This window comes from Periophthalmus magnuspinnatus, chromosome 4 (genome assembly GCF_009829125.3).
Source record: "Periophthalmus magnuspinnatus isolate fPerMag1 chromosome 4, fPerMag1.2.pri, whole genome shotgun sequence".
Classification (NCBI taxonomy): Eukaryota; Metazoa; Chordata; class Actinopteri; order Gobiiformes; family Gobiidae; genus Periophthalmus; species Periophthalmus magnuspinnatus.
This window is the reverse complement of record NC_047129.1, coordinates 5923007-5940546: the sequence shown is the minus strand read 5'-3', so window position 1 is coordinate 5940546 and position 17540 is coordinate 5923007. Positions and strand designations below refer to the sequence as shown.

The 17540-nt window shown below is 39.1% G+C and overlaps 1 protein-coding gene across 1 annotated transcript; it reads right to left on the bottom strand.

Annotated features, from left to right (window-relative positions):
• Nucleotides 1-889: 889 nt before the first annotated feature.
• Nucleotides 890-17466, bottom strand: nek1 (NIMA-related kinase 1). The gene is made up of 35 exons (XM_055221294.1): nt 17393-17466; nt 16877-17025; nt 16700-16796; nt 16432-16529; nt 16266-16349; nt 16092-16159; nt 15929-16015; nt 15548-15602; nt 14960-15160; nt 14819-14891; nt 14268-14419; nt 14054-14119; nt 13760-13819; nt 13644-13691; nt 13309-13389; nt 12903-13060; nt 12712-12828; nt 12374-12476; nt 11294-11377; nt 11105-11182; nt 10620-10715; nt 10209-10379; nt 10072-10122; nt 9370-9586; nt 9175-9297; nt 8695-8871; nt 6871-7071; nt 6693-6798; nt 6293-6369; nt 5998-6215; nt 3620-3777; nt 3015-3379; nt 2607-2740; nt 2401-2533; nt 890-1585 (listed from the first exon to the last, which is right to left on the bottom strand). The coding sequence occupies exons 2-35, from the start codon at nt 16991-16993 to the stop codon at nt 1572-1574; spliced, it is 4068 nt and encodes a 1355-aa protein (XP_055077269.1). The 5' UTR covers nt 16994-17025; nt 17393-17466; the 3' UTR covers nt 890-1571.
• Nucleotides 17467-17540: the final 74 nt, after the last annotated feature.

Below are 17540 nucleotides of genomic sequence, written 5' to 3'. Positions count from 1 at the left end.
AAATGATGCCTCCATACTGGATATTTCTGCTTTGCACAGCATAATTTGAGTAAAAGCTTATTAACATACATTTAATGATGTCTTGCAAGACAGTGGGAGCTATACTGGAGGTCTGCATGTTATATTTACAGAAAGCTCTAGCAATTGATAGGAAGACGCCCACTTCTGGCTGTCGCACTAAATCAGACATGGTTTGGAAAATGGCTGAAGGCTCGGGGTTGATTTCTCCACAGGGATCGGGTCCACAAATAAATCTGTGTGTGGACTGACATAAGGGTGAGGTGATGTGTTGAAAGGCTGTGGATGGAAATAGGCTCAGTCTGCACACTTACTGTTGAACAAAGAAAGAGAGACAGTTACACCTACCTTTAATAGAAACAGTTACACTATAATTTTGACAGCAAGATAGTGTGATTGAACACAATGGAACAGACAGCCTTAAGGTCAGTTTGTAAGTCTACCATTCCTAGTTCAAATAAACTCAACACTCTTTGTGTTGAGTTTATAATATTATGATATTTATTAAATGTGACTGCCTTTCCTAGTTTCTGCTCAACATTGTGGCTCTTAGTGTGGTCCTTGATTGCTGTGTCCCACCTGCTTTGAGGTTTGTTGTGCCATCACAGTTGGCCCTCTACATAGCATTGTGTTGACCAGGTGTGCAGACATAATAAAGTAGGGAGAATATCTTTTTTGTGACTTCAAGTTGTCTGCAAAATGTCTGCTGTTTGATAACTTTGTATTCTTAATTAAAGGTTGTAAAATTAACAAAATATTTATATTTATATAAATAAATTCTAATAAAAACAAAACCACCATCTAGGGTCTTGGAAAATTGTTAATTATTTTTAGCACATTATCCTCCACCCAATCCAATGACCATGTACCATTATTTGAAAAAGTGTTTATTAATATAAAGATTTACATAATTTAATAACAAATATTATTATAATTTACTCCATTGCTTACTGCATCAGTGCAGCGCAGCACTTACTGTTACCTGAATTGTCTTGTTACTTCGACCCTGCGACCTTTGCTACAGTACCAACATACAACATTCAACAAGACACAATTTGATTAGAACTGGAGGCATTATACAAATAGGAAATACGTCAGGCTCTAGCTACACATTTAGTGAAAAGAGAAATAAAATAAAAAAGAGGTTAATTGGTTGTATAATAATATTGTGAAATGGTGGAAAGAGAGCACCGGAGAGCAGCGGGTGTGAAACTTTGTACAAAATACTTTGTGCCATAGTTTGAAAACCACTGCTGCAGAGAGTAGAGAAAATGTATCAACTTCAGAACAAGGTAGTGTCATTCGTCTACACATGGGACATTCATAAATATTTGATCCAAACCTCGGGTCAACTTTGGTTAATAATAGACACATAGACTTCTTAATGCACTTCTGATACACTGATTAGAGAAGACAGGGGGTGGATAGTCAAAGTAGGAAAAACAGTCATTTTTCATGCAGCTGTCGGATGCACAGCGCTTCATGCATAGATCCCACCAACGATTGTGTATGCCATGGGAAGACCATACACAGCAGGCAGATTGTCCCAAGTGTTACTCGTCATTATCTAGAAGAGAAATGATAGAGAGACAGATTGTATTTATATGTAAACAGAACAACAGTCTCTCAGTGTGGTCAAAATAAAATAAAAAACATTGAAATGATTTAACTATAATAACCAAGCACGTGTGACCAGCAAAAAACAAATTCTCAAATGATTAAAATGCATCTTGTCACGGCTATTTCAATTAGTCCACCTCAAAATGCTTTCTGCATTTATGCATGCATTTATTCAGCCCCTCATAAAATCCAACTGAAATTACCAATGCATGTAGAATAATGATGGTTAAATAGCCTGACAAAACAAGATATTTTGTGTGTCTGCAAATTAAGCACTCTCTCAAAAGATGCATACACTTTTATGCACATTGTTTCTATTTTTACTTTTGCTTGAAACAACACAGACAAGACTGCGTGAGCCTGAGTAGACTTCAAAAACTAGTGTTCTCCAAAGAGAGCACCCAGATATTAGAGAAATTGTTCTGCTCTTGCCCATGTTTGACAAATGACTTCACTGTGTGCAGTATAGAGTACGAAAAAGTTTTGCCATGGTTCAGAGTATTTCAGATCTACTTGACTTCTTTTTAATTTAAAGGACAAAACAAGGAAGCAGATAAACAGTCTTAACTCTAGACCTATATTACTTTGAAAAGACAAATCTGATCATTAGGATTGGAGAAACAACCTAACGACTAAGCAACACAGGCTACACTAAGTTACATTGGCTTTGAGTGTAATAAATTAGCTAAACACATATATCTATAGGCCTTAGGTAGGATACACCCAGTTGCATTTGTTCAAAAGTTTAATTTCGAGTCTAACCTTCTTGATATGCCCCGTCGGCCATGACCAGGTGCAGGATGTTAGGGTAGAGGTGCTGGTGGTCTGTTCCCAAAATGTTCAGGACCAAACTGGAGCCGAGGTCGATGTTCTCATCTTCATCTTCGTGTATTGCCTTCAATAAGAGTGAACAGGGTGGGTTCAGGTGTGTGGTTACAGTCGTGAATATCTGTGAGAATGGCGTGTACCTTGATCTTGTTGTAGGCCTCGATGAACTTCTCGAAACCCATCTGCTGCTCCAGGTTGTAGCGCAGCTCCTCCAGTCGGCTGAAAATACTGTCTTGATGCTCAGGTTCACTGCACTGATCCTCACCACTGCCATCTACAAACACCAGGGTTTTAATTTAATACAAACAAGAACCATGTAGCATAGCAAAATATGAAACAATTTTTTTAGGACATTGTATATACAGGACATTAACTTTATAGTTTAACTAATTTCCAAGCATTTGGTAGTTTTCAAATTTCGCAAGCATCACCATTCAAATACGTAACCTGTCTCTATGCAAATCTAATCACAACCTCAATATGTTCCAAATCACAATTTTTTTTTCTATGTAAATAAATCTTCAGTTCAGAATATAGATATCTCTCACCCGAATGCCACTCTTCATTGAGCTGCCTGTTGTTGCTGTGGCTCCCTCCTACCACTCCGTTACTCAGCAGCAGCCCTGCATCCTCTTCGTCGCCTGGGCTACCATTTAAGCCTTCGTCCTCCTCTTCATCCTCCTCCTCCTCTTCACCCTCCTCATCCTCATCATCATCTACAGCCATCAGGTTGTTCTGTTCCATCTCGGTGGCAAACCTCTGGAAAAGCTCCTGATGTTGCTGTACATCAGGGGGATTCCCATTAAAATCGCCCACTCCCATCTCTGCAGGGCATCCCATCAGGTCTCCCTCCTCCTGCAGCAGTCTCTCCATCGAGGCCCGGATGTCCCGCAAGTCCTCATCCTCATATACACTAAGGGACACATTGTTATTGATAGTAGTCCAGTAAAAGCAATGCAACTAATGTCAATGTGTGTTTAAAAAGGTTGATGTATCTAAAAGAAAAAAAACAACACATTTTTAAACTATACATAATAAGGCTTGTATGCAGTACATCTATGCATCAAAAAATACTGCCTACCAATTTTATGGGCAACAGTGTACAAGGAAGCCCTATGCATTTGAGTAGGAGATGTCATGTGCTGTTTCTTACTCCTCCGGCTCAGACTGGTCGTCATCCTTAGTGGGGTCCTCCAGGTCTTCTATCTCCAGGTTGTTTTCCGGGGCTACATTTGCATTACTGTGCACCTCCACGTCTCGCTGTGAGCTGGAGAAACGGCTGAGGTCCGGTAAGGAGCACGTCCGCAGCATCTGCCACATTAACAAATGCACTTGATGCATGCATAGATTTGTGTTGAGAAAGACGTGGAGGTTACAAGTCATAATTGTATTTTAGATTTTTTTATTTAAGAACGGTCAAACTATAGATGTTTAGACCTGACATGACTTAACATTTTACATGATTACTGGACTTATCCAAATCAAACAAAAACTGAGACAAAGTTTATTGTCCTCTCCATGAGCCCAAAATGAAATACTATTTTCTTGTTTTTTTAATAAAATGTATTATTTATTATTTGTTTTCAGATGAAAGAGCTTTAAGCCAAAGGTTAATATGGCCAATATGGCTGTGGACACAATCCCCAACAAAACAGTGTTCATCATCTGTGGATTTGTTTGTCTCTAATTGCCTACTGCCTTCTTATCTAGAAACAATGCCACGTGCATTCTTTCCTTTTGGCATTTTCAACACTTCCAATTGTAGATAATTTCTCAAGATAACTTGATATGGGACATTAGTTAGACACCTTTAGTGATACAAATTTCTCGAACTATCAGCATTTAGATCTGACAACATGATGACTACTCAAATAAAACTATGTTACTCTAAAAATGATGTGGTTTCCATTTTATTGCTATGATTATTACAATTTGCCATCAGAGAATATGCAACTCAAACAAATGTGACTCAAACCTAAAAATCACTTAAGATCAGCCAAAGCAAAATGACTCATAACAGCTAAATTAGAAAACAACAATTTATAACAGGAAACAAATCATTACACACTGATTTACAGTTGGTATGAGATTAGATAACAAATGGACTGCCCCAGTGCAAACAAGGGGTGTGGCTGTGTTAAGTAAAGTTGACAATTATTATTAGGATTTTAAAATAAATGTAGTAGGTCTATGCATTGGTTACAAGAGGGTTTGCAAAAATATAGTTTATGAAAATCATGTATCATAAAAATACACATCAAGTGCTAATGTTACTACTTTAAAGACATGCATGTATTAAAACACTACATGTGGTGAATAGTTGTTTGTACTCTAGCCTGATGCTGAGACAAATGAGGCACTTCAATTCTTCAGAAATTGAAATCATTATGTGGCATTAGCCGTAAATGTGGTTAAAAAAAGTCTATAATTTTGCACTTTTCACCATGCATTGGGAGCCACAGTAACTTGGATCTCAAATCAGATAGAATTGAGCTCCTTTCAGATAGTTTGTTTGCACATTTGCACAGTAAGTTTCCTCCACTTTCAAGTTTTTTGCAGCACAGTGAGAAAGCTGTGTTAAGTTACGGTCATATTGGTTCAGTGTTTGAAGTTAAACATACCTGGATATTCTGTACTCTAGTGCAAATGTAAATTCTCTCATTGCTGGCTAACGTTTGAGCTTACCTTTTGGCTGCTCGAGATGAGATTTGAACCATGACATGTCATTTGATCCACTTAGATTACCACAGACACTGGTGTCCTTGTTCCTGGATTTGTCATGCAAGCCCATGTAATAAAGGACCAGGGTTTTGTACATCTCAATGCCCCTGTTGAATGTTATGAAAGATATAGATTGATGGATGGTGCTTCTGTCCTATCAGACCCTCTGCAGGCTTAGACTTGTGATTAATTGCACTGGCTCCACTCCAAAGCCCCTCATTAATAAAGAAGAGAGAAATTCAACCCAAAAATACCACACATGCTGCTGCACATACACCTAACACAGAAGTAATTTCCTGGAGCTCGGTAACATCCGCTCTACAGATCGAAGAACGTCCAACACTGTCTGGATCAGAGATGGGCCTGTGATCCCCACATAATGACTTCTTCTCATCGTGATCTCTAATTACCAAGCTCAACAAAAGTGGATAGTACTTCATATATGAAATGTCTGGATACCCTTTCTGTTGGCATCACTGGACATAAATTAAAGTGGTAAATATACACTAATATATACCCCTTTGAAACACATTTGAATTATATAAATACTTTCCAGTCACAATGCAGGATATATTTCCATACCATCAGTGCCAAAAACAAACCCAGGGTAGATGGAGCGAGTGCAATACACACCATGCTTGGAACTAGATAGTTTGCTGTAGTGGTCACAAAAGGGAAAAGCCAAAAGATGACCACAGTGGACTATATTTTCCTATATAATTAGGGGGAGAATATAATATTATTTCAGATAACGCAACAGTGTCACAGGAGATATGGCTAAAATTAAAGGTGTTATTTAGACAGATTTACCTTGGGGTTGTTGGCATCGAACATGCCTGTGGAGAGGCCTATAAGGAGGGAGTCATGGTGCTTGGAACGTAGAGGTGAGACTGAGCGAGAGCGTGAGGCCAGAGAGGACGAGGACTCATCTGCAGAGGACTGAGCAGAGAGCAGGGCCAGGGCAGCGGTGCGACGATGGGCCGGTGAACACAACTTCATAAACAATGGCTCCTCGCTCTGTAGAACTCCTGACAGGAACAAGAGGGCATTCATATTTATAATAAACCGAAAGACAAAGATGACGCCCACAGCACATTCATCTCACCAGCCACTGCTGCTGGTTTGTCCACAGGCTTCTCAACATCAAACTGGTTTGGTGGTCTTTCATCGCCACCTGCTGGTCTAGAAAGGGAATACACATGCATTATAAAGGCAAACGCACAAAAATATTATGTATAAGTCAAGATTGAATGACTGCAATTTTAACAAAGATTAGCAATGTCAAATTTCAGATAAATCCTACCCAAACCACTTAACTGCATTATCCGTTGCCATTTCCAAACTATTTTTGCAAATTACATCTATTACAAAATGAACATGCCTACAAATCTTACTGTACAAGAACCATTTTTTGTGTAACCTAAGTATACAGTAAAAATCTGACAAGAACAAGCATGTGTTTTAAAAGGTACTTTGATTCAGCTTTGACTGCTTTTATAACTCACAGTGGTGGTTGTACTTTCTGCTCCCAGGCCTGCTGCACATCAGCTGGAGGAGGTTCAAATGGCTTTGGCTGTTCCTCCAAAACTAATGACTCCACGTCTGCTGGGTCTGTAACACAAACAGATTGGATTATATAGCCCAAGATTGAGAAAATAAAAGATGACATTGGCTCACTCTAACCCTGTGTGTCTGTGAGGTTTGCTGGCAGTATAGTGCTGTCCTGGCTGGCCTCAGTGGTTTTCTCATGGGGGACGTGTGGTGTAACAGCGCTGTCTTTCTGAACATCTGGGCTCTGAACATCCATAGCTGGATCAGGGTCAAGGGTCAGTGCGTCTTGGGGCATCCGTATAACTTCAACCGCCACGACCTTGTTTGATGAAACTGGAGAATAAATTACAGGAATGTAATTTTGTGTTCATAAGGATTTTATTTCAGATACACTGCTGTCAATTTAAATGCTGAATGTGTAAATATTCTTGAATTAATCACACTTTAATATTTTGTGACTTTGTATCAATTCCATCCATTCCATCCATTTTCTTTCGCTTATCCGAGGCCAGGTTGCGGGGGCAGCAGTCTAAACAGGGACTCACAGACTTCCCTCATCCAGAGGGCATCCTGAACAGATGCCCGAGCCACATCAGCTGGCTCCACTCGACGTGGAGGAACAGCGGCTCTACTCCAAACTCCTTCTGTGTGACCGAGCTCCACACCCCATCTCTAAGAGAGGAAACCCATTTCGGCTGCTTGTATCCACAATTTTGTCCTTTGGGTCATCACCCAAAGCTCATGACCGCAGTGATGTGGTCACTGCACCTATCCACCTGTCAATCTCAAGCTCTATCCTTCCCTCACTCGTGAACAAGACCCCAAGATACTTGATCTCCTCCACTAGAGGTAGGGACTTTCCACCCACCCAGAGAGGGCAAGCCACCTTTTTCCGGTCGAAAACCATGGCCTCGGATTTGGAGGACACTCCTCTCCAATACCCTGGAATAGAACGTACCGGGAAGGGTGAGGAGTGTGATTCCCATGTAATTGGGATACACGCTCTGGTCCCCCAGTCTGCCAGTCCAGCGGTACTGTCTCCGACCGCCACGTGATGTTGCAGAGAGGTGCCGGGCAACACAACGCCACAACATCCAGAGACCTAAGACACTCGGGACAGCTCTTGTACACCCCTAGAGCCTTGCCAACCACCTTAGTGACTTCAGCTAGGGTGACGAATGAGTCCGCCACCGGGTCCCCAGTCTCTGCTTCCTCTTCAGAAGACGTGAGGGTGGGATTGAGGAGATCCTCAAAGTATTCTTTCCACCCTCTGACAACATCCCCAGTCAAGGTCAGCAGCTCTCCGCCTGCACTGTAAATAGTGTTGCACTGCTTCCCCGTCCTGAAACATCGGACGGTTTGTCAGAATCTCTGAGGTCATCCGACAGTCCTGTCCTGATGTCCTGATGCATCAATTATTTTTAATAATATTACTGACATGGGATTTCTAAATATTTTCTTTTACATTTTCCTTTTTAGATTTGCTGTGAAAAGCTATTCAGGATTGGGTATACTGTAATTTTGTGAGATGTGATATAATGTTAGGTTATGCTTGAGATTGCTGCACATTAAACTCAAAAGTCATGCATTTATTTGCCAAAAAACAGATTATGTAATCTAAAGAATCCTTGGCCAGCTCTACGTTTCATTTCACAAAGTCTGAATGGTAACAGGTTAAAAATGGCTGAAAATATCTTCAATGTGAGGGTTTGAGCGCCAATTAATACTGAAATACATTGCAGAGTGGAGGTGGCCGGATGATAAATAAGTGACAGACAAGGATCCATAAAAATACAAGTATCTGAATTTTTTAAACTGTATCAAAAAAGCTCTGCCTTGGTTTCTGTAAAAAGAATGTAATTCCCACATTTAGTCTTTACTTCTTCAGGTTACAGATTGTATAAAATGATTGTAATGATTCTGATAAACTTTTGATAAACAAAGCACTAACTGTACCACTTATGAACAGCTCTCCATCGCAGATGCTAGCGTTCTCCAGTTTCTGGGTGAGCGGCTGCAGTTCGGCCTCTTGGAGGATCTTCAGAACCTGAGTGTCAGGATTCACTCCCCACATTTTTCTTGGGCCCTCATCTTGAAGGACACTTAACTGAGAAACTTCATCAACTGTATGGTCTGATCAGGGACAAAATTAAACACTGTTAATATCTGTATAAAATATTTGATGATAAAAATAGGAAAATAGTTTTGAAGGATGGGTTTGTCGATAATTAGAATGCTATACTATACATGAATGTGACATATTTCAAACTGTTATGAATTTCAATTATGAGTAATATTTAACTTGATACATAGAATATGGGATTTTCAATACTTCAAAGTGTCTTACCCAAAGATACAACATGGTATGTAATTTGGACTTAAAGTACTGCAAAAAATTAATTAGCTTGTATTATTAATTAAAAGAAAATAACTAACCAATAGTTGTGACACAGGTTTCCCCTAAAGTTTGAGCTGCAGGAAGGATAAGTGGAACTCCAGCATCCCACTTTTTCCTGTCCCCTCCAGAGCAAGGCTGTTCTTCTGGAGATTCAGTGAAGACTGATGAAAACACACATCAATTACTCTTTCAATCACAAACCAAAAAAAGGATGGGATGAACTTTGAACTCACTGGTGGCGGTAGTGGCACATGTTTCAGTGAAAGTGTGTTTTACAGGAAGCTCAGGCACCTGGGCTGGATCCCATTTCCTCCTGTCTCCGTTGGAAGGTAGAGGGGGGAGTGGAGGAGGAGCAATGGGTTCAGCAGTGACGGTCTCTTCTACTTCCTCCACCAAACTCTGTGCCTTTAAATTATCATTCAGTCTGCGCAAAATCTGCCTTTTCTCACTCTACAAAGAGAGCATAGTCATGTAAGATACACGCCATTTTAAACTAGAACTATTAGGAAATTTGTCATATTGTCTTTCTATTCAGTGCATTTTTGCAGATTATCAATCCAAATTATTATATTATGATAGTCCAACAGGGAGATGACATCAAGAGTCCATTCTCGTAGACGTCTGCTGAGACCAAATATGGTGGCAGGCAATCTAGACAAAACTACTTTCTTATTCATATGGGGAAATAATTTACTTTTTTTTTTTTTTTAAAGTATTGCATTCTTATATAATTTTGTTAATTGCAGTTATTATTTAAAGTACCAATGGAATAATCAAGAGATACAGATCATTACTAGAAAAACCTTATAAGACAATGGGTTAGATTTATTTATTTATTTTATTTTGCAGAAGACATGGTTTATTTTTGTTAGCCAAAATTACTGCTAGCCAATTTGATTTGATCTTTCTAGATTATAAATTGTCTTTATACTCACCTGGGTGGCTAGTTCACCCTCTGGTTCAGCTGCTGTCTCTTTCGGTGCCATCTGCGAAACGTGTCAAGTGATATTAGGATGGCAAGGGAAATATAATGTTTTGATGTGTTTTGATTTGACTATGAATGTGTACTGACAGCTCCGACGTTGTGGAGGGCAGCAGTCATGGATATAGCTGGAGTGGAGGGAGAGGAGAAGGGCAGTGCGGGCTCAGGCTTACAGGGATCAGCCAGAGGAGCATCTGAACTGGAAGATGTCTCTACAGCACTGGATACTACAGGGCCAACCTTCTTCCCCCGGGCTGCCAGCTTCACATTTCATAACAGACAATGGGAACAATTACACTATATAATAATAGTATACTATAAAATCGTGAAATATGGAAATAGTTATATCTACTTTAAGCTCTTTATGTATGCATTGGGTAATTAATAAAAGTTACCAGTTCTCAGACACACATGATGTATATGCACTTCAGCTACGAAAATGCAGTGGTCTATATATTGAATATGATTCACAAACCCAGGAGTGAAACAGACTGGACTTACATATACCTCCCATGCTTTCTTCTCTCTCTCTTGGGCCTCTCTTCTCTTCTTTTCCAGCTGTTCCTTCAGGACAGCCACACGGGCATTGGCTTGTGCCTAACACAAATCAATACCACTGTTCAAGAGCTGTATCAAACCAATTTTTTCCCTTTCTTGGACTGCTATAGAAAATGTCCTGCTTCATAATAAATTGTGATTTGAATATGGATTTGACATAACTTTTGCAAGATGCCTTCCCTCAAACCAGCAAGAAACATGTGCACAAGTTGGTAATATTGAACCCACTTGATTAAGAAAAATGCAATTCACAATAATAACTAACTGGAAAACAGAATATTTCTTACCTTTGTACGAACAACTTATTTGTTAAAAATATTTGGAAAAATTTGGAAAAAAAAAAAAAATGTACAAAAAGAAAAAACATGGACAAACACCCCTGATCAAAAATATATACAACTCATATCTGCAACAGTAAGAAAACTGACCTTAACAGCTTCAATCTTCTTCCTCTTGAGCTCCGCCTCCTCGCTGGACTCCTGACTGTCAGATCCATCGCTGTCATACTGAAACATAAACCAAAATGTGGACTACATGTCAGAAAGACAGGGGAAATCTGAAAAATGGATAATGGACATCAAGTGGAACAGCAACTCTCGGGTTTATCTTGACTGTACCTTCTCCCCTCTGAGCCGCGCTTTGATCTGCTGCCGTTCATTGAAGTTCTGCAACCGAATCTGCCTCAGCCGTGCCAAGTACTCCTTAAAGCAAACACACAACTGTTTGAAATCTTCACAAAAACAGTACACATTATTACAAAATCACTGTTATACAAAATGCAGGCAGGCAAACATAAAGAGGGTCAAAAAAAGAAATATCACATTGCAACTGGTGGAGCCTGGATGTAGCAATTGATTAGGTGTGGGTATAAATCAAAACAATAAAAAAAAAAAAACATGGTAAATGACAAGAAGCACTTTTGAGCAGTAAGTCTGGCCAGTCAACGCCTATGTGTAAAGTCTGGAAATTTACACAAATAAAATATAGTCCTGGTTTAATCGGACAGAGGAAGCAAGCTTGATGCGACTTTTCAAGAGCTTTACATGGCACTAATCTTGATATTGATCTTTATACTGCCAACCCTTATTTAATATTGTTTAATTTATACCTATTGTTCACAGAAATAATACTGTATACATTGGCCACTCAATGTCTCTCTGGAAACGAAAGTTACCATTCACCAGACTTATTCCTTTAAAGAAGCAGATGCCTGACCAGACTAATCTTTAAGGGACCAAACAAACTCTGTAATGAAACATATTGAGTGTTTGAAAGGGTTTGGGTTGAGATATGAACATGAGCCAAGCCAGGCGTGCCATGAGTGGGACAGGGTGATGGGAACAGGCCTGGACTCCTACCTCCTCTTCTTTGTTGGCCCGAGGTTTCCTGCAGCGGACAGAACCAGTCCGACTTCCGAAGATGGTTGCCAGGTTTTGCCGCAAACCCTGTTTACCGTTCAGTTTAAAATTTCACTGCCACAGTCAGCATCCAGTTATATTGCATGCCCTTTAGCCTTAACACCAAATTAGGAATTTAAAAACTACTAAAATATCCTTGTGTTTAATAGGGAATAGATTAGATTTAAAAATTCACAATTGCCCCTTTGTGATGGACATTTATATGAAAACAGCCAGGCAAATACATCGGAAGCTACGGTGCGATGAAACGATTACAGATCACTGAGTCATGGTACATACCAGCTGTCCCTCAGCGCGCACTTTGTTGATCAGGGCCTCTCTTTTTCGTTGTAAAAACTCTTCAACTTGAAAAGCTCGTTCAGTGGGCACATGACCACGATGTCTAACATAAAAGCATGAATTTGATTAGTACAATTATAATAATGACAATAATAATTGTGCAAAAAACATAACAATCAACAAGTTATAGAAACTCGTAGATCTTATCGAGTGCAATTAGCTCTGAAAATGGAGACAGCACATCAAATGAATTTGTTCTATTTTGCATACCAGATCCCAGATGTTTGTACTGTAGGATCGTAGATAATGTAGCATTATAAGTCTTTTGACTAGCTGACCTATTGATGTGGGCCTGCTTTGAACCATGCTGCAGCCTCAGTAGTTCCTGTTTGATAAGATCATGGTTTACTTTGTCAGTGCCATTGGGTCGCATTGGGCCAGCGGCAGGTGGAACACTAGTGACACAAAAGTAACATTTTAAATCTAAACCTCTATAATCAAGAAAAAAATAGATGTTTAATTAACTTACCCAGCAACACTGCTTGCAGAGGATCCATCATCTTTTGACTTTTTAGCAATTTGGTCATAGGAACTTTTGTTTTGAGGAGCAGGGGGGTGTCCCATGGCAGAGCTTGGGACATGACGGGGGCTGACAGGTAAAGCACCTTTAGCACCACCAACAAAGCACTAAAGAAAAGAGGTGCATACCACAGTATTATTATATTTCAGAATAAATACCCAATGGTTTTATGTGGTAGTAGAGAAAACATTATGGTTATAATAGTTATGTTGCATATAAGCATGTCCTGACACTTTAATTGTACATTTTCACAATGATTTGCTTTTCAGTTTGGTAGTATTCAAAAAGTTATGTATTAATTCATTAGAAATGGTAAAGTACTTTATATGTTAGAGACTAAATTGGCATCATGCACCTTCCTTTCTGGACTGCTTCCACCGCTGGAACTCAAGACATGCTTCCATCCCTGTTCTCTGGCCTGGTTTATCCGATTGATCTAAAACACACATCACATTCATTTATTATTTAAGGCATAGTTGGAGCTTACACTGTGTGAATGTTGCTGCTTGGCCCATGAGAACGGTAGCTTGTCCACTCAGACCAATTCACTTACTTATAAGCCACATTCCACCAAAACATCCCAGCATATCAATAACAACTGTTTATTTTCGGATTGTTTATACTTATTATTATATTTATTTTGAACCATAGAATACAAAACATCAACACAATTTCACTCCAGTTACATACCTTTTCCTTTTCATATCTCTTCATTTGCTCTGCCTTCAACAGGAACATCTAAAGAAAAAGAAAAAGCCATTTAATGAGAACATTTAACAGATTTACTGATTTAATAAAACACCCACCTGCTCTCTGTGTTTTCTCTCCTTCTCAATCAGTTCTATCCTCTTCTTCCTCATACCTTCCTGTAAAGAAAAGCATTGCTGTTTGAAATAAATAGCAATACATGGCCAAAGGAACTAAAGCTGTGTCAGTTGACAGGGAAAGAGGAAAAAAAGTTGGTCAGCTAAAGATGCAACAATAAAACATTCATTCAAATGTATTTAGGTGAAACAAAATATGAACACACTGGAATGTGTCAAGATATGTCAGAGGAAGAAGATAAGATACAATATTTAACTAGGGGCTCTTAGGTGTACCTCGTGTTTTTTTCTCTCTTCCTCCACTTGACTCACTCTCCTCTGGGGGGCTGCGAGGGGAGGGGCCTGAGCAACATACATAACACGGCAGTTCAGACATCACAAGCACACCCTTTTCATCAAACACACATGACACAAGCACTCATGGATGGAGCCTTTAACATGCTACAGCACAGAGAAGGTGTAATTAAATTGTGAGGAAAAGACCACAGACCAGTTTTTGTTTGACAGCTGTTTTTTTGTCCACAGCTTTCTTAGCAACATCCGGCACCTTCTTCGCGGTTAAAGGCACTCCGTATTTGCAGGCTGGTTTGGTGATCTTCTGGGCTGGGGCAAGTGGAATGGCACCAGGAGCAGGGCGCTTGACTAATCACACAAAATAATAAATATAATATGGCAATATATAGTTCGTTACAGTGCACCGGTCAGGAGACACTAGCAAATGCTAATATGCAAAATGTTGTCATCTTAATAATCTTATTCCAGTTATGAGTTGGAAGTCTGGAGAAAACTAAGCAACCGAGCTATGGGGTTACATTTAGAAACATAAATCAAATTGATTTACCACCGTCATTTTCTTACATCATTTCAACCTTATTACATTTGAGAAACAAGCAGCTAATCTAATTGTAGTATTTTAGTTTGTGACTGCTGAATCACCAACCATGAAATGCAAGATGCTGGGGATGCAATGTCCCCTGTGATCAGAAAAACTAAAAAAAAAAAAAAAGAAAAAAAAAAGCTTTGTAGAGTAAATGTGTCCACCTGGTTGCCCCTGTCCCCCACTTGCTTTAGGCTGCTTGTGAATAAAGGTATGGTGAAATTCCTGAGCAATTATCTGAAATAGATAAACACAATTAGTATATATAAAATCTAACTATTAAATGAATGTAATATATGTTGTACCTGTGGTGTGAGGAAGCGCTCTATCCTGGAGGAGAGGAAGGGTTTGTCCAGGATGATGCTGACTGAGGGTCTTTCTCTGGGGTTGCGTTTAAACAGCTGACCCAAAAGAGAGCGCAGTTCCAGGGAGTAATGAACGGACACTGGGGGGTAGGAACCTCGGATGATTTTCAGCACTAGGTTTTTCATGTTTCCAGCTTCAAACTATGAAAAAGGAAAAGATTTACAAGAATCATTAGGATTTGTTTGGAAAAGTGGAGGGACTGCACGAGGGCAATCACTTCTGAATTTTAACTGCATGTGTTAATACAAATTGTAGTAGTAGTAGTAGTAGTGATGTGATATTAAGTGTGTCCATAGGCGTGGACACCTTATGTACGACTATGATGGACATATGGTGTACCGCAGTGCCTTTTAGCCTGGGTTTGCAAAGTTGACACATGTCAAATTGTTTCAATCCCTTGCCACAGAATGGTAAAGAAGGGATAAAACCACCGAAGCAGTCAACACTGCAATGTTATATAAAATGGATTTACATCCAGATTTTTCATCTGCATCAATCAGACACCAATACAGACATACAATACTTACAGCATGCTTAAGAGTGCACATTTCATACAGGACACACCCTAGGGCCCAAATATCACTGCAGAAGGAGAATCAGGGAAAGTAATAGGTTACATACAAATGGACAAATAGGGAATGGTTGTGGGCAGGTATCATACACACAAAATGTAAGCATATAATTTGCATAAGTATAAGTACATTTCATGTGATTAAAAAGGGTACACTGATCCTTTCTAAATTGTGTTAGCATGAATATCCCAATCAATAGACTAGAGACCTGAGACAGTTAGGTTTACCAGAAAGCATCAGCTCAAACTGCACAAATCAATTTTTAACGTGTAAAGCCATATAGACAGATGACTGGGCAACTAGCATGATCAAATTAAGGGTCAATAACTAAAGTACCTTTTATTATTGTAGGGTTTGTTTTCACAAATCTCTGGTGACAAATAATATGGTGTCCCAATGCATGTCCTTGCCAGCTCTACAGTGCTGTAACAAGAGAAGAACATCAATTGTATTTATTTTTACAGTGTTGTATTGGTCCTTCTAAACACCCTGTACATACCTATTGAGCACTCTCGCAATTCCAAAGTCACCAAGCTGGACCGTGCCATCTTTTTTCAAGAAAATATTCTAAGAAGACAAAAAAAAGATGGCTTGTGTAAGATTTAGCAGCAATTTTAAAAAGGTAAAAATAGTCTAGTGATATAGCTGTATTTATCCAACAACGTAGTCATACCTGTGATTTGATATCTCTGTGGAGTATTTTTCGGTCATGTATATGTTTCAGAGCTAGGCAAATTTGCACAAACCAGTCAAGTATCTACAAGAGTGGTAGCATGTAAAGAGCAGGATAATACTTAAGACAATTACTGAAAGCATAATGGAGACTAATGATAACTTACTTGCGCCTCTGAAAAAAGCAGTCCCTTCTGGGAATTGATCCTCTTAAAGAGGTCTCCACCCTCACAATAGTCCATCACAATGTACAGACAGCCTCCCTCTGAATAGAATAGAATAGAATAGAATACATATATATATATATATATATATATATATATATATATATATATATATATATATATATATATATAGTACACACACACACACACACACAGCATAAAATCCATTGTAAATATTTTTCAATGAAACTCCATGCCAGTTTATTTTTACCTTCAAAAGATTCCTTATATTGAACAATGTTGGGATGGCTCATGTTGGCAAGTACAGCAACTTCTTTTCGAGATTCCTGTCTCTCTTTACTTGACATCTTCATGGTAAATAACAGAGAAATTAGTCCTTCATACATAGCAATAGCAGTGATCTCTGTGCAGGGAAAGAGGATTTTACCCCAGATATGTTGATCTCCTTGATAACATATTGATGTCCATCTTCTTTGGATTTTACAAGAATAGCTTTTCCAAATGAACCTTCACCAATTTTCTTTACCTTTTCGTATTTGTCCATATTAAAGAGGTGAAGGATTCTTTATCCCTGGTCTGCGGGAGAAAACACGCTAAAAAGCTTAGTTTTTACAGATGAAAAAACACTCACTGGTTTGAAACATGTTAAATACATTCCATAAAAAAACAATCACCGCCATAGGCCGATCTTGTTTTCTACAGCACTATTGCAAGTCTTACTTACAGTTAGGACATGAAACAAAAATAGGTCTTGCCGTAAAAAAGACTGAGATGCTGCGAGGAGGAGACGTCTTTCCCATACAACTGGTAGCTTGAGAGCTAAGCTTCTAGCTACTGCAGTTAATCGAAATCGAGAGTCCTTCAACTTGGAAAAAGACTATTTCCTCAGTCGCCCTTATTTAAACGGTTCACAAAAACAACTACAAAAAGCTCCCATACTCACCATTCGTGTTTTACGTTGCTGTTTTCTGGAGATTTGGTGACATGCTGTCAAAGCATTCCAACTCTGACATATTGGTGAATTTCCATTGGTTAGTTTATTTTTTCCTGCACGCACATTGGTCTGGACAACTGTCATTCATATTTAACGT